This window comes from Drosophila bipectinata, chromosome XL (assembly GCF_030179905.1).
Source record: "Drosophila bipectinata strain 14024-0381.07 chromosome XL, DbipHiC1v2, whole genome shotgun sequence".
NCBI classification, from domain to species: Eukaryota; Metazoa; Arthropoda; class Insecta; order Diptera; family Drosophilidae; genus Drosophila; species Drosophila bipectinata.
Genome location: NC_091734.1, coordinates 10,299,190 through 10,323,287, shown reverse-complemented (window position 1 = coordinate 10,323,287; position 24,098 = coordinate 10,299,190). Strand labels below are relative to the sequence as shown.

At 37.5% G+C, this 24,098-nt stretch overlaps 4 protein-coding genes and 1 long non-coding RNA gene across 9 annotated transcripts in view; 3 read left to right on the top strand and 2 right to left on the bottom strand.

Moving 5' to 3' along the window:
- IP3K2 (Inositol 1,4,5-triphosphate kinase 2) overlaps window positions 1-9,009 on the top strand; it is a 33,952-nt gene extending 24,943 nt beyond the window's left edge. For 2 of the 4 annotated variants that reach the window (XM_043209703.2, XM_070276802.1), the window contains exons 2-6: window positions 4,208-5,282; window positions 6,726-6,975; window positions 7,038-7,306; window positions 7,924-8,034; window positions 8,099-8,903. In XM_043209703.2, the coding sequence (XP_043065638.1) occupies window positions 4,287-5,282; window positions 6,726-6,975; window positions 7,038-7,306; window positions 7,924-8,034; window positions 8,099-8,470 (1,998 nt within the window). In that variant the 5' untranslated portion in view covers window positions 4,208-4,286 and the 3' untranslated portion in view covers window positions 8,471-8,903. Of the gene's footprint in view, window positions 1-4,207; window positions 5,283-6,725; window positions 6,976-7,037; window positions 7,307-7,923; window positions 8,035-8,098 lie in introns of all 4 variants that reach the window. The other 2 variants (XM_070276793.1, XM_043209704.2) reach the window with 1 other exon arrangement.
- A 797-nt stretch (window positions 9,010-9,806) lies between these two features.
- LOC138926491 (uncharacterized) lies at window positions 9,807-10,618 on the bottom strand. Its single transcript, XR_011443041.1, has 4 exons — window positions 10,559-10,618; window positions 10,317-10,497; window positions 10,090-10,257; window positions 9,807-10,023 (listed from the first exon to the last, which is right to left on the bottom strand). It is a non-coding gene; the product is annotated as an uncharacterized lncRNA (long non-coding RNA).
- A 1,444-nt stretch (window positions 10,619-12,062) lies between these two features.
- On the top strand, window positions 12,063-14,178 carry Prx2 (Peroxiredoxin 2). Its single transcript, XM_017254218.3, has 2 exons — window positions 12,063-12,223; window positions 13,329-14,178. The coding sequence occupies exon 2, from the start codon at window positions 13,329-13,331 to the stop codon at window positions 13,911-13,913; it is 585 nt and encodes a 194-aa protein (XP_017109707.1). The 5' UTR covers window positions 12,063-12,223; the 3' UTR covers window positions 13,914-14,178.
- Window positions 14,179-19,520: 5,342 nt separating this feature from the next.
- On the bottom strand, window positions 19,521-21,297 carry RpS15Aa (Ribosomal protein S15Aa). Of its 2 annotated transcripts, none has more exons than XM_017254216.3 (2): window positions 21,153-21,297; window positions 19,521-20,163 (listed from the first exon to the last, which is right to left on the bottom strand). In XM_017254216.3, exon 2 carries the CDS (start codon window positions 20,159-20,161, stop codon window positions 19,769-19,771), a length of 393 nt encoding a protein of 130 aa, XP_017109705.1. In that variant the 5' UTR covers window positions 20,162-20,163; window positions 21,153-21,297; the 3' UTR covers window positions 19,521-19,768. The 2 variants fall into 2 exon arrangements, with proteins under 2 accessions (XP_017109705.1, XP_070139133.1); XM_070283032.1 differs by having other exon boundaries at window positions 21,221-21,276.
- A 145-nt stretch (window positions 21,298-21,442) lies between these two features.
- On the top strand, window positions 21,443-23,206 carry LOC108134041 (nuclear speckle splicing regulatory protein 1). Its single transcript, XM_017254193.3, has 2 exons — window positions 21,443-21,543; window positions 21,608-23,206. Exons 1-2 carry the CDS (start codon window positions 21,533-21,535, stop codon window positions 22,776-22,778), a joined length of 1,182 nt encoding a protein of 393 aa, XP_017109682.3. The 5' UTR covers window positions 21,443-21,532; the 3' UTR covers window positions 22,779-23,206.
- Window positions 23,207-24,098: the final 892 nt, after the last annotated feature.

The following is a 24,098-nucleotide window of genomic DNA, read 5'->3' as shown; positions in this document are numbered from 1 at the left end:
ATAATTTAAAGCCTTATTTTTTTATTGATATAAAGTTACAAAGATTTTTTTAATAAAGCTTCTCAAAAATATAAAAACCTCTAGAATTTGTTCCCCGTGTAAGGCCAAGATTATAGAAGGTATTGAGGAAAGTGTGAAGGCATGGAGGGGAGGCATGAAGGGGAGGCAAGTGACAGTGGTATCCAAAGTGGGGGTGTCGAGTGCAAGCAATAGGTTACCCCACCCACCCCGTCACACACCCTAAAAACATACCATATACATATATAGACGATCTGATGTATCTATATGCACAGTACATACTGCGATATATCGACTCGTTATCGTCGACGTTGCCGTTTTTTGTTTTGTTTTTTTATTTTTAATTTTTTGTTGCCTTTGTTGTTTTTGTTGCTGGTGTTGACGACATCGAAGATTGTACAATTGTTTTTATTAGATAACGAATAGAAAATTAGTATTTAAGGATGGATCCGAGGCGCAACCAAGCCCTCTCCACAATTGAGAAAAATAAAAATAAAAACGGAAAAAAAGGCAATAAATTTTGAGAGAAACAATGAGCACCAATAGACAATTTAATTAAAAAACAGGAAAGAAATGAATAAAATAAAGGGGGAAGAGGAAAAACAAAGTATTCTATTATTATTTATTGTTTTTAGGTCACACATGGCGTATACTTGATTTTTATTTGTTCCTCTTGAAGGGAAATATAGGTCATCTACTGTAACTCTTATTGTGTCACGTATATCAAGTATACGCCCTGTAAGACCTTTTCCCTTCAAAAAAATCAAGTATACGCCGTGGAGGACCTATCGGGGTCACCCATATCACGTATAATCTTTATAATTTATATATAATTTATAATTTATATAATCTTTATAAGGGTCCTAATACCAAGTGTAGGCCTTGTAAAGACCTATAAGGCTCGTCAATATCAAGTATACGCCCTGTACGACCTATTTGGCTCACCAATATCAAGTATACGCCGTGGAGGACCCATTGGGGTCACCAATATCACGTATACTCCCCATAAGGGAGTAGATTTTATACCAAGTTAAGGCGTGGGATGAACCTAAAAGGTTTCAACTATATAAAGCTTTCGCCATTTGCGTCACCAATATCAAGTATACGCCTAGTATGACCTTTTTGGGTCACCAATATCAAGTGTATTATCTGTAGTTGATCTAGTTGAGTCACCAATATTAAATTATTTGCCCTTTATGAGCTAAATAGGGCTTGCAAATATTTAGTATACGCCTGGTATGACCTATTCAGGTCAGCAATATCAAGTATACGCCCTGTCTCACCTGTTCTGGACACCAAATCCTTATAATACTTTATGAAATATATCTTAGAATAAGACAATCACCTGTCAGACCCTGTCAATTGTATTTTCAACTATAATCTGGACTTTTATCGTCTTCACGATTAGGAAAGTACCGACCCACTTGAAGTCCTCGACTTGGCTCTTAAACCCTTTTAGCTTGAACTTGACATGAATAGTGACTGTTTGTAGTAGAACTTTAAGTGGGTTTCAACTAAAAATAATACCCATTAGTACTTAAATAAGTGGAACTGTTTACAAAGAATATTTCAGACGGTTTTCTATAGAAACCCTATAATTTTTCAAAGAAACCCTAAACCTTTTAAACTGAAACTCTAAATCAATTTCAAAAACTTTGAAGGCTAAAACTGAATTTATTTCTTCGTCTGATTGATATTTCTTTAGATCTTAATTAAGATTTCATTATTCGAATTTTGTGTGTTTTGTAAATTAGTGAATTTTAAATTAAAATATTTGTGGTTCCCCAAAAATACAGAGATCAGCGATCATCGATCTCATTGGGATGATCTAGAATTCTAAAGTTCCATGATCATTTGTCTAGAAAAAAAAAAACACTAGCTATTGTTGTAGTTGTTGGTGTAGTTTCTATAGATGTTGTTGTAATTTTTATAGATGTTGTTTTAGTTGTTGGTGTATTTTGTTGGTGTTGCTTCGTTATCGCCTCGCGACTACGGCGTCAACATTTGCAAATGACGTCAAATGTTATAAAGAAATTTCAGTTTGTATATATATACACGATCGTTGTTAGGTATATAGTCTTATAGTATATACTATTACTGTTGTTGTTGTTGTTGGCTTTGTGCAGTGGCGTAACTGGATAGCCGGTCGGCACTGTCGCTGGCATTTCCATTATTATCATAATGTGCTTTTCGATTTGGGTTTCGGATTGGATTGGATTGCCTTGCCCGACTCTGGGCGGTTTTTGTTGACTTTGGTTTGGTTTGGTTGGTTGGGTTGGCTTGTGGTTGCTCCGACTTGCGCCGGATTGCCAGCCAGATACCATAGTTGTTGCCATTTGCTGTTTACTTGTTGGCTCGTTTTCTATTGCCACTTGCCACCACTTTGGATGCCGCAGATGGAGCTGCCAAGATGCCAACACGCTCCGACAATGCCTCCCTACTTAGTCCGTCCCCGTCCAGACTGACTCGATCTTTCTGCCTTTCTGGCTTTCTGGCTGTGTCTGTTACATGGCACATACATATGTATTAAATTTAATCAATTTTGATTGATGTGTGCGCATTACAGCAAACCAGACAAGAAGCAACAAAAATGAGCAAAATCGACAAACCCAAAAGATGCCAAAGGCCAACAACTAATTAGTAACGAATTTTAGATACCCTTAAGGGTAGTTATTAAAATTTTAATTACTTTGGTATTTAATACTGTTACTAAAAAGAATTTCAAGGTAGCCTCATTTTTTTATAATGGGCTTTAGATTTGCTTTAGAAATAAACTAGAGAATCATCTATTTTTCTTTAAAAATTCATTTATAATATTTTCTATTTTTAGTCAACTTTTCACAGTCTCTTGTTAAAACCAATATAGCCACTTGGCTTATAAAATTCTTAGCAAATAATAGTTTTTTTTTTAGTGAGCAGCTAACAAAAGCTTAACAGTAGTGTGTGAAAACCTTAGGACCATGGCTATTATTAAAGCCAATTATTTAATAGCCTAGAAACCAAGTTTGCAAATAGATGTTAGATGTTATTCAAAAAAAAAAAGCTACAAAAAAATCTTCATGAGGAAATATTTTAAAATTTTAAAAACTTTCCTTTTTTAATAGAAAGTGTTTTAAGGAAATTTGTAAGAATATATTTACTAAAGTTTTCCGTTAAAATAGTAGGACTTGTATGGTTGTATGGTTAATTGACCTGAGATTCATTGATAGATACTAGTCCTAGAATGACTTTAAATATTTATAAATTTATTTAAAAAGGTATTTGTTTTTTAGGTAATATTTTGATATAGAATAAAGTCTACTTATTAGGGTATTAGTATAGTTCTTAGAGACTGGTCCTCTTTATAGAACCATGTCCTGTAACTTACTCACCTTACTGAATTTGTTAAAGAAGTTGTATTCATTTTAGAGGATATTCTTTAGGCTAGACTCTAGAAAAAGCTAGACTTTAGACTAGAATCTACGTATGTATTTCCTTTGAATAGTAGGGTTATCGTATAGCTTATAGAGACTATAAATGAGCCTTTATTGAACCGATTCCTGAAACTTACTTACCTCACTGAATTTATTTTATAAAATCTGATTAGTTTCATACGAAATATAGTAGTCTGGGATTTTTTGTAAGATTCTCTTAAATAGTAGGGTATTAATATTGGTCATAGTGACTAGTAACCTTTATAGAATCAGGTCCTAAAATTTACTATTTAAAATTCAATAAAGTTATTTCCATATTGAAATAAATATTTGAGTCTAAAGTCTAGACCTTACTTAATTATTCCCTTTTAGATAGGGAAGGGAGGGACCCTTTTATTCTTATATAGGGTCTTTTATTCTAGATTAGAGTCCTGAAACTGCAAGAAGTCTTATTAGTTTTCAACAAAATATTAAAGACTTTACTTTACCAAAGTATTCCCTTGAAATAGAAGGGTATTGTTGTAGTTCATAGACCCTGGTCTACTCCTCAATCACCCGTTATGATCGACAGATCCGATAGCTGGATGAGGAGGAGGAGCAGACCTCGCGGGAAAGAAAGGCGTTTTTAGGCGCGAACGGGTTCGCAAATGCGAAGAAATCACAAATCGATCTCTCTCTCTCTCTCTTTCTCACACACTCTCTCTGTATATATATATATTGCCATCTCTTTCTTTGGTGGTATTCTCTATCTCTATCTGTATGATTCCCGGTTGCAGTTGCTGTTGAAGTCGCCTCAGTTCGATTCCAGTACTCCGATGCACTTAACCGAGTGCCGTGGGCCAGATTCCATGTAAGATGTCCGTGTGCGCCCTGAATCCCAATCCAACTCCGAATCCAAATCCAAACCAGAATCCCAGCCAGAAGCAACAGCAGAAGCCGTCGAGTCCCAAGCCCCGACCCGGGTCACTGATAACCGGAAACGGTAACGGGAATCTTCGTAGCGGCAAGGGTCTGATCACCCCGCCCACTCCGCCTCCGTCGCCCCAGGTCCGGATCTACGAGGACTTTGACAGGATGAGTGCCAAGGAGGTGTACTACAACGAGGCCGGCAAGAAGGTCACCGTGAAGTTGCTCCACTTTCCGGATGTGCCGCCGGAGGAGATCTCCAAACTGAAGTTCGAAGATGATGACGAGGACGAGGATGAGGACGATGAGGTGGTGGACCTGGAGGACGACCCGGACGAGAACGGGGAAGCAGCCGATGGCGAGGAGGCGGACGAGGACAGTGACTCCGGCGGAAAGCCCAAAACTCCAGAATCTAGCGAGGCGGAGAAACCCCCCTCGGAGGGTGGGGCCGGCAATCCCAAGAAGATCTTTCGACGCAAGCTGTCCGGAAACAATATGCAGACCAGGAAGTGTAGTCTGGCCTTCGCCCAGGCCCACGGCATCCGGCAGCGGGCCGAGAAGAAGCTATCGATGCCCACCATCAGCATAACGGCCAATTCCGGTGATCATGTGGCCGGCACCCATCTCCAGAACGGCGGTCTCCGGCTGAGTCTCGGCCGGAAGCTCTCCCACCAGTACTCCGTGCCACTTGGCTCACCGACCTCCCCGGTCTCGGGTCCCCGCCGGTCCCACTCGCCGCTGGGCCAGAGCCTCTGTCCCGGCTACATCCAGTACTCCAAGTCCCTGCTGGAGGTGCCCATGCCGCGGGACTACGGCTATGCCAGCAGCGACGATCTCAGCTCCGAGTGGGACTCGGATGTGTCCACCTCGGCGGCCGGCTCCGCTGCGGGCTCGGGCTCCTCGGGTTCTTCTTCCACCACAGCCGGCGGATCGGGTCATAAGAAGGTAGGATGAGGGGTTACAGTGATCCATTGAATTGGGTCTACAGGTGGATTATCCTAGTAACAGAATCTATATCATAGAATATTGTAGTTTCTTGTTTCTTAATAAATATTTATAGTATCTATGTATATATAGTTAGAGGTATTATTCTATGTAGGTATAATAAATATAGGTATATTTAGTTATAGGTAGTATTTTAAAAATACAAAAATAGAATTGCGCTAAAGACCTAAATAATTAAACAGTTTAAACCTAAAAAAAATATTCTAAATATAATACATATAAGTCTAGTATTTTTTGAATCTTTAAATTCTATTCCAACTCTAACTCGTATTCTCTTAATCCGTAATCCTCTTTAAAAAGTTTAGAAACCTTACATATTTTCTCTTATTTCTATTTATTTTATTACTCTAATATATTAATCTAATTAAGAAACTATTTTCCATAAATATGATAAGAGATAAAATATTCAAAGACCTCCTTAAAGAAAGTCGTTTGAAATGTAGGTATTTCTAGATTCTAGCTTTCTAGCTTCTTTAAACAATTAAATATCTTTTTTAAATTTAAATTATGAAATACAATAAACTAAAAATCATAATTACTATTATTTGTATTATTAATATTATATTATTTATTATATTATTATATTTTCAAAGATGAAACCTTCCAAGAGGTGGGCTTTGCTCAGAATTTGTCTATTCAAGGGAAGTCCCTCGTGGATAATCTTCCTTAAATAATCCCTTGGCTTAAAGCTGAAGGGTTCTTTCTCAACCGTCTTTATTATTTTATTTTTTTATTATGAAGCCTGATTTTTAACAGTATAAACTCTATAGCTAGGCCTATAAGTAATATAAAAACTATCTAAAATAAAAAGGATTAAAAACAATAACCTCAAAACAATACATTTTAAGATTAATATCAATGAAATGTAAAATATTACAAGCCGGTTTTTAAAAACATAATCCACTTTTATTTACGCGATTTATCAGTTGGATAACAAAAACGTGTTCCGATTTCTCAATAAGCCAAGAAATCGGGGTAAAAATAATGAGACTACCACCTGTAATCACAACAGAATTTTATTTTATTTTTTCTTACAATTTTTTGTTTATTATTCGGTCAGTAAATAAAAGAAACTTTTCCATTGGCTTATTTTTAGCACCTGGTTTTAGTTTCCAACGAATTGTAGATTCTTAAATTAAAGAGGAAATTCGGAGAGAAATTATAAACAATTTAGCGGAAACCTGCTTAAATATTGTTTACACAAAGTCACAAATAAACGAAACACAGGCAAACAAATTGTGATATTTACGCAAATCGTATGAAGATAATTGAATAATCGTATATTTTCAATTAATATTTGTGGGTTCTTCTCTTCAAAGAATTATAGTAAATCTTCAGATTATAAACCTCTACTAATCTCTTTATTAACCTTGATCCTTTTAGAGCTCCGGCTGGCGCAAGATCCGGAATATTGTACAGTGGACACCCTTCTTCCAGACGTACAAGAAGCAACGGTATCCATGGGTCCAGCTGGCAGGACATCAGGGGAACTTCAAGGCGGGCCCCGAGCCGGGCACCGTTCTCAAGAAGCTCTGCCCCAAGGAGGAGGAGTGCTTTCAGATCCTCATGCAAGACCTCCTGCGACCCTATGTCCCTGTCTACAAGGGTCAGGTGACCAGCGAGGATGGTGAATGTAAGTGGAAGACAGTCTCTCTTAGTAGCCCTCTTCTAATAGTTTCCTTCAACATTTCTTAGTGTATCTCCAACTACAGGATCTGTTGAGCGACTATGTCCAGCCCTGTGTGATGGACTGCAAAGTGGGTGTGCGCACCTACCTGGAGGAGGAGCTGTCCAAGGCCAAGGAGAAGCCCAAGCTGCGCAAGGACATGTACGACAAGATGATCCAGATCGATGCCAATGCCCCCACCGCCGAGGAGCATGCCGCCAAGGCGGTCACCAAGCCACGATACATGGTCTGGCGGGAGACCATCTCCAGCACAGCCACCTTGGGTTTTCGCATTGAGGTGGGTGTTCTTATTAAAAGGGGTTACTATGCTCGGTGCTATTGGTTATCCTTTGATTTAAGTATAATATTAAATTGTAAGTGGCTGCATTTTTGGTTCATGGAAGTCAACAGCTACATAGGTCCTATGGATTGTCCTTTAATTTTTTCCCTAGGGTGTCTTCTAATTTTTTCTCCAGTTATTTCTTTAGTTATCCTTTTCCTAGGATGTCCTTTATATTCTCCTCGATATTGTCCGCTATTGTGTCCACTAGAATGTAGGTTAGTTTGTCCTCTAACTTCTCCTCTAGATTTTCTTCTAGTTTTTCCTCCAGTTCGTCCTCTATTTTGTCCGCTAGTCTACCTATTCATTCCTCTATAATGTCCATACCGAGCTTATCCCCTAGTTTATCCATTAAAAGTTCTATTATTGCCTTAAAAATAACTTTTCTGAGAAGAAACCAAATCAATCTACATATATGTTAAGCCACAAAGACCTCAATGAAAGGCAACTTTCTTCTCGAAATTCTTCATTAAACAAATCTCCATTGAATTCTCCAAATTCTCCATATAGTCTTCCACATTCTACATTAATTTAAATCAATTAATTGACTAATTTATATTAATCTAACCTGACAGGGCATCAAGAAGAGCGACGGCACTAGTTCCAAAGATTTCAAAACGACCAAGTCACGCGAACAAATCAAGCTGGCCTTCGTCGAGTTCCTCAGCGGTCATCCCCATATTCTGGTAAAAATAAACTGAAATTAGTTATATCCGGAATGGAATAATAAACCTCCCAATCTGATTCCAGCCCCGGTACATCCAGCGTTTGAGGGCCATCCGGGCCACCCTGGCCGTGTCGGAGTTCTTCCAGACGCACGAGGTGATCGGGAGCTCCCTGCTCTTCGTCCACGACCAGACCCATGCCAGCATCTGGCTGATCGACTTCGCCAAGACGGTGGAGCTGCCGCCCCAGCTACGGATCGATCACTACTCGGCCTGGAAGGTGGGCAACCATGAGGATGGCTATCTCATCGGGATCAACAATCTAATCGACATTTTCGTCGAACTCCAGGCGACGATGGAGTCGGTTCCGGACTCTGGACCCACCCCAGACCCCCAGGATCATGGAGACGAGGCGAAACGGGATAACGATATAGACGACGACGACGATAAACCCTAAATGGGTTTTCTGGGGCTGGGCCCCGTCCAAAAAAAAAAAAGACACTTCCATAACCCGAATCGATTAACCCCCAATTCTAGACTAAGTTAGCTGATAGTTTTCCACTTTTTTTTTAAACTTTTTTTTTTTCATTCTTAACCCCCTAAATTCGCCTTGAACTCTACTGCGTCTGCGTACACACTTTTAACCCATTAAGTTTAAAATCAAAGACTGAAACCCACACTATACATACATACATATATGTCTTAGAGAGTATGTACATTGTGCTGAAGCTGATGCTGATATACTGCTACCGCTGCTGTTGTTCTGAAGTGTAATTTATTTATCCAAAAACAAAAAAAAAAAAACAAATACTTGACCACCTCTATCGAGTAGCACCCGCGAGCAGACACCCGACTATCCTAATTATCCCTCGAAGTGTAACTAAGGAAGCCCATCAATACACAACAATAGCCTAGGCTAAGCCATTAATATTATGTTTATGCTACTACCTACTAAATACTACTAATTGTGCACTATTAAATTCATTTAAACCAGAATTGATGGATGTTTTTAATTTTAAATATTATTTGGAAAACAAAACTAGAATTAATAGAAACAAGAATTAAAAGCTAACATCGGATATAGTTAGAAACAGGCAGATGGACCCATTGACATTTTTATATCAACTCAGGAGGTGATCCTGATCAAGAATATATATACTTTATAGTGTCGGAGATGTCTCCTTTACTGGGTCGCACCGTTTTGATAAAAATTATAATATTTTGGAATATAGCCTAGTTATAGTTAGGGATTTGGAAATTTTTTTGCCAAAATGTTAGCTTTTCCCTCACTTTTCGCCTTTCAGCCATTTCTAAAAGAATTTAAAAACAGAGCACCAGCAGATAAAAACAAAAAATATTGAATTTTAAGAAATTAAAACATCACTCTTTTATCGGTCATATTGGAACCATTTCTCTATCTATTCTAAAACACAATTCCTAAATTAGGACTTCAATCCCCCTATATTTCTGCCAAAAACTTCTTAATGGTTTTTATAGTTTTTTGGCCCAATTTGTGATGTGAAATGGTCATAGTCATTAACATCCAACTATCAATATACTATCAGTAGACCTTGTCCTTAAATTGGATATTAAGGCAACTGGATATTCATACTTATAATTTTTAAAGTTGAAGATGCTCCATTTTCTCATAGACCCTTAAAAAGTTTGAAGCAGTCCCATATGTTATCGTTGAGAATCTGAATTTCTTAATTGAGAAACTTAACTAATTTCAAGCTAAAACATTGAAGAAAAATCTACCCTCTTTGGAAAATCGAATATTTTAAATTTAAAAAGCCATAGACAATATTAAAGTTTAAACAAATATATTTTTATTGAAACATAAAAGGCTCAAAATGTAATATAAAGCGGTAAAAAAAAAATAAAATAAAATCAGTAAATCAGAACACATGAGTGCATACAATAAAAGTAAATAAATCAGATGGTTTCCTGGCACGATCTTAGAGATCCTCCTTGGATAAGAATTCGATGGAATTAAAGACATCACAGCACCTGAGAAAATAAAGGCTTAGTCAGTTATAAGTATTATTATTTTTCCTCCAAGGGGTTTTTACTTACCAAACTATGACCTCTTCAAGACCCACATCACCGATTATAGTCCATTGAAGAAATTGATTGAATTGAAGAATAATAAAAATAAAAAAATCCTGGTAATAAAAAGAAGTGATCCATCTTGAATAAAAATTCGACGGATTTATTGGCACCAATTATAGGCCACCGCAAGCCCTGAGAAAATAAAAGCTTAGTCAGTTATATTATTTTTCCTTTAAGGGGTTTCTACTTACAAGATGATGACCCTTGTCGGAGGAACTACTGCAAACGTAGTAGCAAAAAATTTAAGGTAATGAAAATTATAAAGAAGGAAAGAAGAAAACACAGCCTCTATAAGGACCAGCGTATGCCCCATCGGACATAAGGAAATTAGAGATTCTTCTTGGCAAATCCATCCTTGGGACCCGTAAGTACCTGAGTAGAAAAAATATATCAGTTATGAATATTATTTTTCCCTTAAGGTGTTTTTACTTACCACATGGCCCTGTCCACGAAGGTCCAAACTTTTATGGTAATAAAAATTAAAAAAAAAAAATTAAAAAAAAAAAATTAAAAAAAAAAAATAACAAAAAAATAAGATCCATATTAGAAAAAAAAAGTTTGATGGCGTTATGGCATCCATGGAAATTCAAGGAACAAAATTGGGAGAACAAAGGCCATGTCAGTTATGAATATTATTTATGAATATTATTATTTATACTTCAAGGGAAATCCAATTTTTATAAAAAAAAAATAAAATTAAAAAAAATAAAAATTTTTACTTGCGAAACAATAACTGCTCCAAGGGCCCCTTCATCTATTATAGTCCAATGTCCAAAAATTTATAATAACAAAAATACAAACAAAAAAAAAAAATCCATATTAGAAAAAAAAAGTTTGATGGCGTTATAGGCATCAATGGCAATTCAAGGTACAAAATTGGGAGAACAAAAGCCATGTCAGTTATTAGAATGTAAGAATATTATTTATCCTTCAAGGGGTTTCTTCTAACCAGACGATGACCCCGGCGGAAGGAGCTTCTCCAAACGATTGTCAAAGTCCATGGGAATCATAATAATAATAAAAATTTTAAATAAACAGATTTTTTGCAAAATTCTCTCTTTGGAGGAGCATGATTGAAAAATAAAGTATAAAAAAATAAAATAAAAAAAACAAAAATAAAATAAAAATTCTCGCTTTGGAGGAGCATGATTGAAAAATATGGAATAAAATAAAATAAAAAAAAAAAACAAAAATAAAATAAAAATTCTCGCTTTGGAGGAGCATGATTGAAAAATATGGAATAAAATAAAATAAAAAAAAACAAACAAAAATAAAATAAAAATTCTCTCTTTGGAGGAGCATGATTGAAAAATAAGGAATAAAATAAAATAAAAAAAAAAAACAAAAATAAAATAAAATAAGACGTTTAAAATAGATCCCCTCAGCTTCAAGTCAAGGGACTAACTGAATTTTCTGCCGAGTGGCCGGTCCTTTTATACCAAATTTGTGAGCAAAGCCTACCATGTTTTTTTTTTGGATTTTAACCCTCTTCGATATATGGTAGTATGTATAATCGATAAAATAAAAAGAGTTTGTAAAAAGGTGAGATTTTGACCAAATATTCAGTACATTTTAACAAAGTTAGTTGGTCAAGGAACTAAGGTACAAAAACACTCACAAAATGGATTAAAAAAAACATTTAAGAATATAAATGGTACCTAGATGCAAACACTTTTTTTTTGGGCAAATATGGCTTGTAATTATACAAACTGATTTTTAACTGTACCCTTCCTAATTCAGCTTCATAAGTACCTTATTTCCCAATCAAAAATCAACAATTTTAAAAATCCCGCTTAAGTAACAAACAACCAGGGCTACATGTCAATAGCGAAATAAAGCTTCAAGCTTTCGTTGGTGTGCGGTCACTCTGTGGCATTATTCACGTGCGCGGGCAAAAGCTCACGGTATCCAGGCTGGTAACACTGCGGCGATTCAATTCGCATTTCCAGACCAAAGCACCTATTATTCGTAGTATTTCGTTTTTGATACGCGTGCCGAAAGGTTGTGCTTAAATCAGCTAATCACAGCGACTAACGAGCGACCCACGCCGATACCGGAAATCAATTACTTCAACTACAAAATACAGGCAACAACTAAAGTGAGTGCCCGGCGATGAAAATTTCGCAAATTCTGGGAAGAGTAAGGGAGATATTAAAAGAGAGCGTAGGCCATAAAGTTGGTCCTATTTTTTTTTGTTGCAATTTTGATGTAGTTGTGTCGTCCGGGATTATAATGATAATGATGTTGGGTCGTTTGGGAGAACACAGATTATTTCACAAGTTCTGTTGAGCACCGAGCATAGTTTCCCATTTTTTTTTCTAATTTTTTTTTTTTTTTGCTTTATTGGCACGTCCGTCGCACAGACACACACATACCCATATGTACTAATACATTCTCACACAGAATCTCATACGATGGCGAAAATTCTAGCCGGCAACAAAAAAAAAAAAGAAAGAATGACAAAAAAAAAGAGGGAAGAAATCTAATCGAGAGGAAAATATTTGCAAAAATCAAAAATATTTCTAATTTTCTTGATTTCTGTAATTAAATCGTTGAAATCCAAAATGGAATGGGCACAACGACGTGCCAAAAGTTCAATTCCCGAAAAAGAAACTGAATTCAAGAAATTTCGGTTAATTGATTATTCTGGGGTTTCTTCTTACATTACATGCCTCTTCTGCCGCGTCAGCCATTTTGTTAGGAACTCTGTTTCTGTTTCCAAGTTCTTGTGAAATGGCTCTCTGTTACGATCGATCGCCAAGGTTACTTTGGAAATATCTGGAAATCGGTACGGGATTTGCAATTAGATCTGCCACATCAGAAGCAGTTTTGCTTAAGCTTTAGAGATTATAGGCTAGTCTAGAGACTAGTTTTAGACTTTGTTTTAAGGTTTTTATTTAAATATTTAGATATATGTATTTTGGAAATTCAAAGACAGGGCTTTATAGGCATGGGCTTCATAAACTCTCCTAGCATAATTTTGGAAATTTTCCAAAAGGTTATCTTGAATATTTTTATTTTATTTGAATATATTACTACAAAACTGGTACATTTTTTTATTAAATTCTTGGTTAGAATTTTAAATATTTAATTCTTTTTAAATTTATATCAACTTCAACTTCTAAAAATCACAATTTTCTATAATTCCTCTATAAAGTTCTTAAAATTAATAAAAATATTGAATATACCCCCTCTTCTTAAAGATGCCCCAGCTACAGAAGCCCGCTCCCGAATTCTCCGGCACCGCCGTCGTCAATGGCGTCTTCAAGGACATCAAGCTCAGCGACTACAAGGGCAAGTACCTGGTCCTGTTCTTCTATCCCCTGGACTTCACCTTTGTGTGCCCCACGGAGATCATTGCCTTCTCGGAGGCTGCCGCCGAGTTCCGCAAGATTAACTGCGAGGTGATCGGCTGCTCCACCGACAGCCAGTTCACCCATCTGGCCTGGATCAACACGCCCCGCAAGCAGGGCGGTCTGGGCAGCATGGACATCCCCCTGCTGGCCGACAAGTCGATGAAGGTGGCCCGCGACTACGGTGTCCTCGACGAGGAGACCGGCATCCCATTCCGCGGCCTGTTCATCATCGATGACAAGCAGAACCTGCGCCAGATCACCGTCAATGATCTGCCCGTGGGACGCAGCGTCGAGGAGACCATCCGCCTGGTGCAGGCCTTCCAGTACACCGACAAGTACGGTGAGGTGTGCCCCGCCAACTGGAAGCCCGGCCAGAAGACCATGGTGGCCGATCCCACCAAGTCCAAGGAATACTTTGCCACCACCGCCTAAGGCGGAACCAGCCGAAGGTAGATGGTGGGAGGAGGGACTGCTCCTGGCGAGCAGGAGCGGATTCGAATCGCATCGCATAATTCTATACTATATATCGTATACCCTTACACATTAACCCTAGGAAGTAGATGAGAGCAACTGTGAAAACACATCCATGTAATCAGCAGCTAAGCAGAAAGTGATTTATTTTTTTTTTGTGCTTTTTGTAGTTCACCCAAAAGTAAAAAAAAAAAATAAAAAATAAAATATAAAAGATTAAACGGAAGAGTAGACGACGGACTTGCAACACGTGGGCCGTTATCAGGGGGTGACGGGCGGACTTTCGCCTCCAAAACTTACTTCTTCGGGGGCTTATCTCCCCGGGGAACAACACCACGGCACCAAGGTGGAAAATAAAATAAAAAACTTATCACTGCCTGGGGCCCGGCGATGGCGAAATGATATATGTACGTAAGTATATAGCTTCAGACTCTGATTCTGAATTAGAATGCGGAGAATTCCCTGCTGCGTCGACTACGTCATCGCAGTGATGGAGTGACACAGTAACCGAGTGCATGGTGGTTCCCGTTTTCCGCATCCAGTCCCGCATTTTAATGTCAAGTGCAAGCGAGAGTTGTCTTACACTGAAAGAAATTGGCTGCACTTTTGGAGCTTATGTTTCAGAGTATTTTGATGAGGAGTATCCTCGTGAAAAACTACTCTTTTAATAAAATAAAATAATACATGTTAGTATTAAATTTATTTCAAAATTAAATATTAATATTTTTCATAAAAAGTTAAATCAAAACAACACAATTTTAATCTAAAAACTTATATATTTACAGTTTTTGAAAATCAAAGAGACAGGTTTTCAGAAAATATACTTTCGAAAATATAGCGCTTATAGTAGTCTCATAGGTTTTGAAATATATAGCTTAAAATATTTGAAATATATATAACTTCTTTCAAAGTTATATATATATTTTCTTAAAGACTTCAATTCTGTAAATTTTCTTCAATTTTCTGTAAAGTTTTTGAATATTTGTTATAATTCTAAACTTTTTTCAAAGAAACCCTTCTTATTTATTTTTCATAAATCCTTATTGTTTAGAGTATTTTTGTGAAAAAGAAAACTAAAAGAAAAAGCTGTAAATTAATAGTTTTATGATAATTAAGATTCAAGATCACAAGGTGATGGAAGATACTGGACACAAGATATTGGAAAAGTATTAGAAAGTTTTATACCTTGTAGGAAAGTTAGTATAAGTAGAGGTGATTTCTTATTATATTATATATTATTTATATTATTCTAAATTATTTTAAAAATATCTGGAGGAATATTACTAATTTTATGATAATTAATATTTAAGATATTCAAGGTATATGGATTCAAGATATATTTAAGATATTCTTGAATATGGAAAAGGTAGTATAGATAGGTGATATATAGATGATATCTAGAAAGACGCCAAGGTATATTGTAGAAAGGTATAGGTCTTAAAATATTTTATATTATTATTAATTATTTATAAAATATATGTAAGATAGAAAATCTTTTAATAGAAAACTAAAGATATAAAATATATCCAAAACTAGGTTTATTAGGTTCCAACCTTATAAGGAACTTTACTTAAATAATATAACATTTTTAATATTCATTTTCTAGATCCCTACAAAAAGAAATAACTTGTTTTTCGGTGTACGGTCGACGTGGATGTCTTGCATGTTAAAATCAGGTTATGGATATATATATATGTATCTATGTTATGACTATGATTGTGTTTGTGAGTCAGCCGAGATCCTCACCCAAGAGTTCAACTATTACGTGTAACTTTTGCGAGGCGCATCACACGACTCGTGTGTGTCTTCAGCAGCACCCCCCGATCTTGGCCAGAAAACAAGTTTTTTTTTCGCCAACTCACAGCCGGCACAGTCGGCACTTTCACATACCCCCATGCCCCTACATGTCTACAGATATACCAGACTATATATGTATATATATATATATATGTATTTAAGAGCAGCTGCGAGCCATTTGGAACCTACGAGAACTGGTAACCAGAACCCTTTCTAGTCGGTATTGCGATACGATTCCGAGACCGATTCCGAGACCGATTTCTGCGCACGTTACGACGCTTCATAGAGGTAACTTTTTTTGGGGCATAACCGACTTATCAGTGGCGGGTAATTGCAATTGTCCGACACATGTATGTACATAATATACTGTACTGTACTGTATATGCGGAAATAGTAAAGTTCTCACACAGCTGCGGTCAAGATAATAGGCCTCTTAATGGCAAGCTTCTATTATCAGTTGTGTTTCTCTCCTCACGATACTACGCTTTTGAGTTATTATCTGTAATTTATGGTTATTTAAGTGGTAATTTTTTTTAGAAACTTACAGTTTACGATTTTTTTTATTCGTTTTGGAAGGTATTTATTGATTAGTTTGGCTTATTATTACTATTACTAAATGCCAAAAGGTAAACACTATCAAGGTAGATCATAAAAATTATAAGAATATATGATATTTTGAAGAATATTATGATTTTTATGATTATGATTCTTTTTTTTTGTAAATCCCCCTTTAAAAAAAAGAGCATTTAAGATTCTTTTTGTTGAAAAATGACACTTTTCAATCGGTTTTTACCTGAGCTTGTTTGCCAACCTGAACAAAAACGCTCTATTCATATTCATCAGCCTCTCGACAGCTGCAAAAAAATAAAAAAAAAGTTAGAAAAAATAATAAGAGATTGCTGTTACTACCTTTTGCTGAATCATTGCACCGAAAGGTAAATGAAACGTTTTTCCAAGTGACCCACAAAATGGAAACAGAAAGCAAATTTTACAAAAAATTCAACAATAATCCCAGTCTGAGCCCCGATTTCTATGGGCCTTTTAGCCAAATTGAGGGCGTGGCAAATGTCATTGTGGAGTGACTTCCAAAGATTGCTATTCCAAGAGTTAAAAAAAAACCTATTACTCTAATTAAATCCTATAAAAAGATTTAAAGGAAAGGAAGTTTCCTGATGGTAAAGATTTAAGTTCCAGAAAGGTTTCGAAAATAATTTCTATAATATGGAAATGTTTGAAACTCTTCTTAACTATATTTCTTAATTCAAAACTTATAAATTTTCTCTTTCAAATATATATTTAAAAGTTTCCTCTTCTAAAAGTTTATTAAACTTTATGAATACAACCACAAAAGTAAAATATTTACTTAAAATACATACTATAGAAAAATATAAAAAATTTTGTAGTGCTGTCAGTCGCGTAATTTGATTATTTTATAGACTGATAGCCTGGTAATCGTAGCGCTCCATTGGTATTAGTGATATCAGTTGCCATTTGGGTCGTGCGGAATGACATTCCCGGAATGGCAAACCTTTTATATTTTTTTTCCGCGCTCTCCACCATTTTGGGGCTAGAACGACCTTTCAATTACAGTTCGATAAGGGGCTTTGTTTTTTTTTGGGGGTGTGGGCTGGAGGTGTCTTTAAGCTATTGGGTAGTTGTTCTACTAACAATAAAACCATTCCTCGTATAGATAAGTCCATCTCATCAATTATCTTTTTTTTGTGGCGAACACGCAAGTCCAATCGATACTTGTCAATATTAACATTAATTGCAGTTTATTGCCCGAGACAAGAATCTATTTTGGTCTGATGGCTGATAGCCCCTGGATAATTGAATTTTCTATCATAGTTACAGTTGCAATAATTCAAATAAAACATGGGATATATTAGCCGCCGAAAAGCTTGCATTAAATTATGGCCCTAACGAATAACAGTGTTGGTAATCTTCAGTGGATGTGTGTTGAAAAAGTTCATGTTTAGTGTTGTGGGTAAAGCTTTGTATGTGTCATTTTGTAGCACTGAAGTTGTTGCGGGTAAGAGACCGCCAATATTTGAATTTTGATAAGAAATTTGAATCAACAAGTTTGTGGTTTTTGTATTTCTTTCTGTTTTTTTTCAGATTAGTTTTAACCTGAGTTTTAAATTTATTAAATTATATTTTTATAATACCCCTATTGTTAAGTTTTTATTAAAAACTTATTAACTTTTTAAGCTTAGTACATGTTCCAAACGCAAATATTCAAAACTTTTAGCTATATAGATCCAAAAGACTCTATATAACCAACAAATGGAAACCTGCTAAGAGTTCTTGCTCTTGAAAATTAAAGTTAAGAACCTTTTTTTTATGTTCATGTTATAGAAATTATTATTAATTATTCTATCCACCAAACTATGTCCTATATCTGATCCTGAAGGTATTTCTTGCTAGAAACATTAAATGGTCCTTATTAAATGGTTTCCAAAATTATAAGTTTAAAATAAAGTTAACTTATGTAGTTTAAAAAAAAACAAAAACTACAAGTTGACAGACTTTCACGTGTTCTCTCCAATATAAGAAATATTTGGAAAACATCACAGCTTAACTTTTGAAAATTAAAGTACCCTTTAGGTATTTGAAGGATTCCTATATGTAGGATTGAGAATAGCTTCAATAAACTTGACATGATGTTCTTAATAGAATAATGAAACCCCTATAATTCTGGAAAGTTGAAGATGAAATCTTTAAGCTTGTTTTAGCATTAAGGCCTAAGCTCAGTTCAAGGTATATACTCTTCCTAAATGCACATTTTTTGGTATTCGAGCCCTATTTTCTTCAAAAATTGTTATAAAACATATTTGTGTTTAAATATTACTTCTTTTAAAGAACTGAGACTGTTTTAAGGGGTTCTACGCAGTTTTGCAACCCAAAAAAGGAGAATTTTTTAAATATTCTTATAAAGAGAACTTCGAAGAGAAATGTTACAAGACAAATATTAAATACTTAAGTGGAAGCTACTTTTAAGCTTCTAATTCTAATTCTAATAATTCTTCTTCACTTCTGATAAATTATTACTGATAATAATATCTAATTCTACTTCTGTAGACGTTGCAAGAAACGTTTTCGAAAAATGGAGTTTTGTGGTGATGGGGAACCGACGAGGGTTTAGATTCTAAACTTTAGAATATCCAAATGGAAAAATCTAAGAAAAAAACGAAATTCTTTGTTCAAAGTAAAGCCATTTTTGAAAATTCTTCCTTCATTACCTGCCTTTAATGAAGGAAGAATTTTCAAAAATGGCTTTACTTTGAACAAAGAATTTCGTTTTTTTCTTAGATTTTTCCATGAAATTGCCGATAATAAATATAAATAATTTTTGAAAAATAAATTCCTTCGCTCATAACCTGCGGAATACATCCAAGAAGATTGTTTACAAATTCTATACCGAACGGCTTATCCATTTTCAAGAAATCGAGATCACCGACTTTAGAAACAATGATTTCCTGCCATAACCTTTCATGCTCCATACTCCACAAGCCATTCTTGTACATTATTTCTAGGTTACTTGACTCATTCGCGTCTTGAACCACATTGCCAGCGGAAACCTAACCACATGGCGTAGCATTCTCTTGAAGAAAAGCCTAAACTATCCTCTATATCCATGAATCAAACTGCATCCAAAACTAGTCAATTCACATACACAGGAATATTTTATGATAACAGAATGATTTACTGTTCGATTTCGATCACTATACGGCTTACATTTTACGTATTTTATATAAAAAAAAAATCGTATTTAAAATTAGTATGTATCAATCATTTTATTTCGCGTTTTTATTGTGAACATTCATTGATGTCAATATGAATGGAGGCATCCGTTCATACTCTCTCCACGCCCCGATCCACGAATATATCACGAATGGGTGGTGGCGATCTTGGGGGGGGGGGTGTCGTCGTGAAAATAAAATAATTTGCTACATAGCAACTCCCACACACACTCGCCGCAGCTCCTCGTTGTTGTTTCCTCATTTTGCTTGCATTTTTTAGAAGAAGAAACCAAGGATCTTGCCTCCCAAATGTTTTCTCCTGGCCTCCTCGTGGTCCATAATACCGCCCGAGGTGGTGAGGACAACGTAACCGAACTGACGGGACGGCAGCAGATTGTTGGTCCACTTTTCGATATCGTTAATGGGGACATCGAAACGGGGCGAGATGACGCCGCACTTGTTCAGGCGACCGGTGAGGTTCACAACGATCTTGCCGGAACGATGGTCATCGACAATTTCGAATTCGCCGATGTAGCCGTGCTTCATCATGACGGTCAGGAACTTGATGATGACCTTCGAGCAGGGACGCAGGAGCACCTGGCGCTTGCCGCGCTTCTCTGCGTTGTTGATGCACTTAAGGGCATCGGCCAATACGTTCATACGCACCATGGCTGCAATAGAATAGAGAACAACGATTAGTTTTTCTTACTTAGATATGGTAGATGGATGGTTTCTTCGAAAACCTGGACAACATGGCTCATTGGTGTTTGCATATTCTCAGAGGATTAGGATTTTCATTTAAGATGGCTTGAGGAAGCACCAGCCTAGGAAGTCTCATGAATCATGCCTTCTTTTGACATAACCCTCTACCTTGAAGACTAGATAAAGGTATTATTAATGGTTTTTAACCAATTCTGGTGGATTCTCTAGACAGAATCCTCTACAAACTCAGTTCCAAGCAGTAGTTTCCTCCAATAGAATGATAGAACACTCCCTCTCCATGATTCTGACATTATTTTGGAGATATATCCATGATCATTACCAATATCGGAACAATAAAAAAAAATAAAGCAAAGCACGTGCAAAAAAAAAACAGCTTCCCTGTGTATGTTGGCGCGTTCGTGTCTATGCGCTTGTGTGTGTGTGTGTGTCTGTGTGAGCGTAGTGGTGTACCAAGTAACCAAGGTGTAAACAACAACAATTTTTGGACTTTTTTCTATGATAATGCAAGATTATCTCGCCGGTTTTGGTTTTTTTAGTTTAAAAACAATATTTACTAGCAATTTCCCTCACACTGATACACACACACACCCATACACTTCCAGGTTCGATAACAACAACAACACTCGGCATTTATGCATAGTTTTTTTTGCATATCGGATAAGCCGCCACATAAAAAAAAAATATATATATTCAGTTAACCAGATTTGTATAATCTTTCGTTTGAATGCACTGCAATCAAAGTATTGTTTACATATCAGCAGATACTTTTTTAACTTGGAAGCACAGAAAAAAAAATTGTTGGACCAAAAAGAATAACATTTTGCACATATTTTCCACCGCGCTCGTAAAAATCTCGGTTTTGACGTCCTCTGGCAATATTTGGCCAAACGTTGGCAAGTATATTTCGAAGAAATCAGTTAATTTAGGCGGCGATTACCTAGGATTGGTTTGCAAACACAATTTTAAGTTGCACAAATTAAGAAGGGCCACGTGGAGCGTGCGTACCTTGCCGAAACAGAGGTTGAAAAGAAAGAGAAAAGTGTGGCCACACTGGAAAGTACAAAAAAGTGTGCCTGCTGACATCGTTCGATAAATGACTAAAAAATACTAAAACAGTGTGGCTACCCTGGAAAGATCCTGCACTGTTAAGCGCAACATGTACTGTAAGACGCCTCATTTGGTGCTGTTAAGGGTTAACAGTGCTGTTAAATGACAGTTGACAGCTATCAGAGATGTTTTCGACAAGCAGGGTTGCTATTAGCCGGTTTTGGGTGAAAACGGTTACTTCAATCATATGTAAATTGTAAACAAACCAAAATGTCAAAACAGTGAGTTTTTATTGGATTATTTTATGCAATTTCACCTTGATTTAATGCATTATTTTCCGTCTAGATATGGTCTTATATTGCCGGGGCAGAAGAAGGCGCCCGTCAAACCGCCACAGCCTACGAAGCCGGCCATTTTTGACGAGAGCAGTGGATCCGAAAGTGAGGGCGACAAGAACGCACCACAGATGCGCTCCAAGGGTACTGCCGGGGTCTCCAGCGGCCCGAGTCTGATGGAGCGACGAGTGGCCCGCAAGCTGCACGAAAAGGCACTGGAGGAGGATCCCACCATCTTCCAGTACGACGAGCTGTACGACGAAATGGACAAAGGGCGCGAGGAGGAGAAGCAGACCAAAAGCAAGGAGCCCCGCAAGCCAAAGTACATCAACAAGCTGATGGAGCACGCCGAGCGGCGGAAGCTGGAGAAGGAGCTGCGCATCGAGCGGCAAGTCCAAAAAGACCGCGATGCCGAGGGCGAGAAGTTCAAGGATAAGGACACCTACGTAACGGCTGCCTACCGCAAGAAGCTCGAGTCCATTCGTCTGCTACAGGAGCAGGAGCAGCGTGACGATTACCTCGAGGCTATTGGCGACGTCACCAAGCAGAAGGACCTGGACGGCTTCTACAGGCATCTCTACGAGCAGAAGCTAGGCACAGCCGCGGAAGTGGTCAAGCCCAAGACCGCTCCCTCCACGGAGGAGGTTTCCTACAAGCCCATTAAGCCTGATGCACCCAAGCATAGAAGCTACCGGCAGCGCCGCTCCTCCGAGGGCGAGGAACCCGAGCCTCCAGCGAAGTCGGACTCCACGGCCACTGCTTCCAATGAAAAAACAAAGCCTGTCCAAGCTCACCTGACCAACAACATAGACGCCGACTCCGATTTCAGCATAGACGAGTCTAGTGATGAAGAAGAGGAGAAGGAGCAGAAGGAAGAGAAAAAGGAGCCGGAGCAGGCCAAGAAATCAAAGGAAAAGGAAAAGAAGAAGAAGGATCCTAGCAAGAAGTCTGAGAAGAAGCGTCAGCCGGAAAAGGAAGCCAGTCCAGATAAAGAGAGCCTGGAACCCAAAAAAGAATCCGATTCAGAAAACGAAGAGGAGGCTGCCAAGGATCTGCCCGTTCCCATTGTGACCAAGCCACCGGTGGACCGGACACTTATCTGGCGCAAAAGGACCGTGGGCGAGGTGTTCGAGGCGGCCGTGGCCCGCTACCAGGAACGGAAACGCGCCCGTCAGGGCTAAATGAAAACTTTAAGTGGGCAGTACGGGAGGGGGCGGGGCAAAAAAAAACAAACATTTGATTCTGTATTGTGGGCTTATTATGCTAATTTCAATTTGTCACCGCCTCATAAATAATGTATGTGTATGCCGGCGCACGGGCAACCCTTTCTGGTGCAAATATTTTGCATAAGCTGCAGCTGCAACTTCCCGGCCATCCCTCCCAACTGCCAACTCCCAACCGGGGCATCACCTAGGAAAAAAAAGGACACAGTGCCACGAGCCATGACGGATGGAACCGCAACATTTAAAAGTGGCAAAGCGAGAGACTGGAGAGCCATGGAGGGATGAGCAAGTGCCAAGAGAAGAAAGTACGCGAAAATATTCCATTTATTTTGTATGACGGCGACACGACGACGACAACTAAAAGAGCCAAAAAAAGAAAAGAAAAACTAATAAAAAATAAAAAAAAAAGGGTAGAATAAAATACGGACTTGGCTTAGACAAACGAAGCGAAGCAGATACCCTGGCTGGCAGATAGTCGAATGTAGTTACATCCTAAAGTCATTGAACTCACTGATTTATAATTGAAAAGGATATCAGTTGGAATTTAAAATGTAAAATGACTAAATACACTGAAAAGTAATACCAAGTCTTAGGAAATACAAATCTGAAAGCTTAAAAAATAAGAAAACTATCATTTAGTTTAAATAAATTGATTTAAATAATATATTTTACCTTATTTTTACCTGTAACGAAAGTTCTGAATCTTTATTTCAAGTGTAAACAAAAGACATTGGACAGAGATTCGGTTGTGGAACAAATCCGCGTTGAGGCGGACGACGGCTTACGGCGAAATTACTTTTTAGGTCCCATGGAATATCCCCTTCAGTGCGCCGGAAACTCCTAAGCCGAGTTCTAATACCCTCCGATGCTGCAACATAAAAATACAAAAAAATACGTAAAAGCAACCAAGAAACTTGCCAAAACGCCCAAATAACAAAGAACCAACTTGGCGTCAGTTTATTTTTATTTTGCGTTTTTTTTTTGTACGCCATTTTGCCTGCCATTCCGCCATACCGCCATTCTGGCATCCGCCATTTTCTATTCGTCGTTCACCGTTCACTTTTCGCCATTCGTTTTTGTTTTTGCAACTTTGTTGTTGCTTCATTTTGTCAAAAATGCTGGGAAATCCTTTTGGAAAATAGAAAATAGGTGTGCCGGGGCCGTACTAAAAACTGTGAAGAACTTAAAAGAGAGAGAGGGCTGCACGGATGTCGACATGTTAGGACGGGCACGGGTCCGAATCCGGCGCATTGCAGTCAAGCTATACCGCAAATCTAA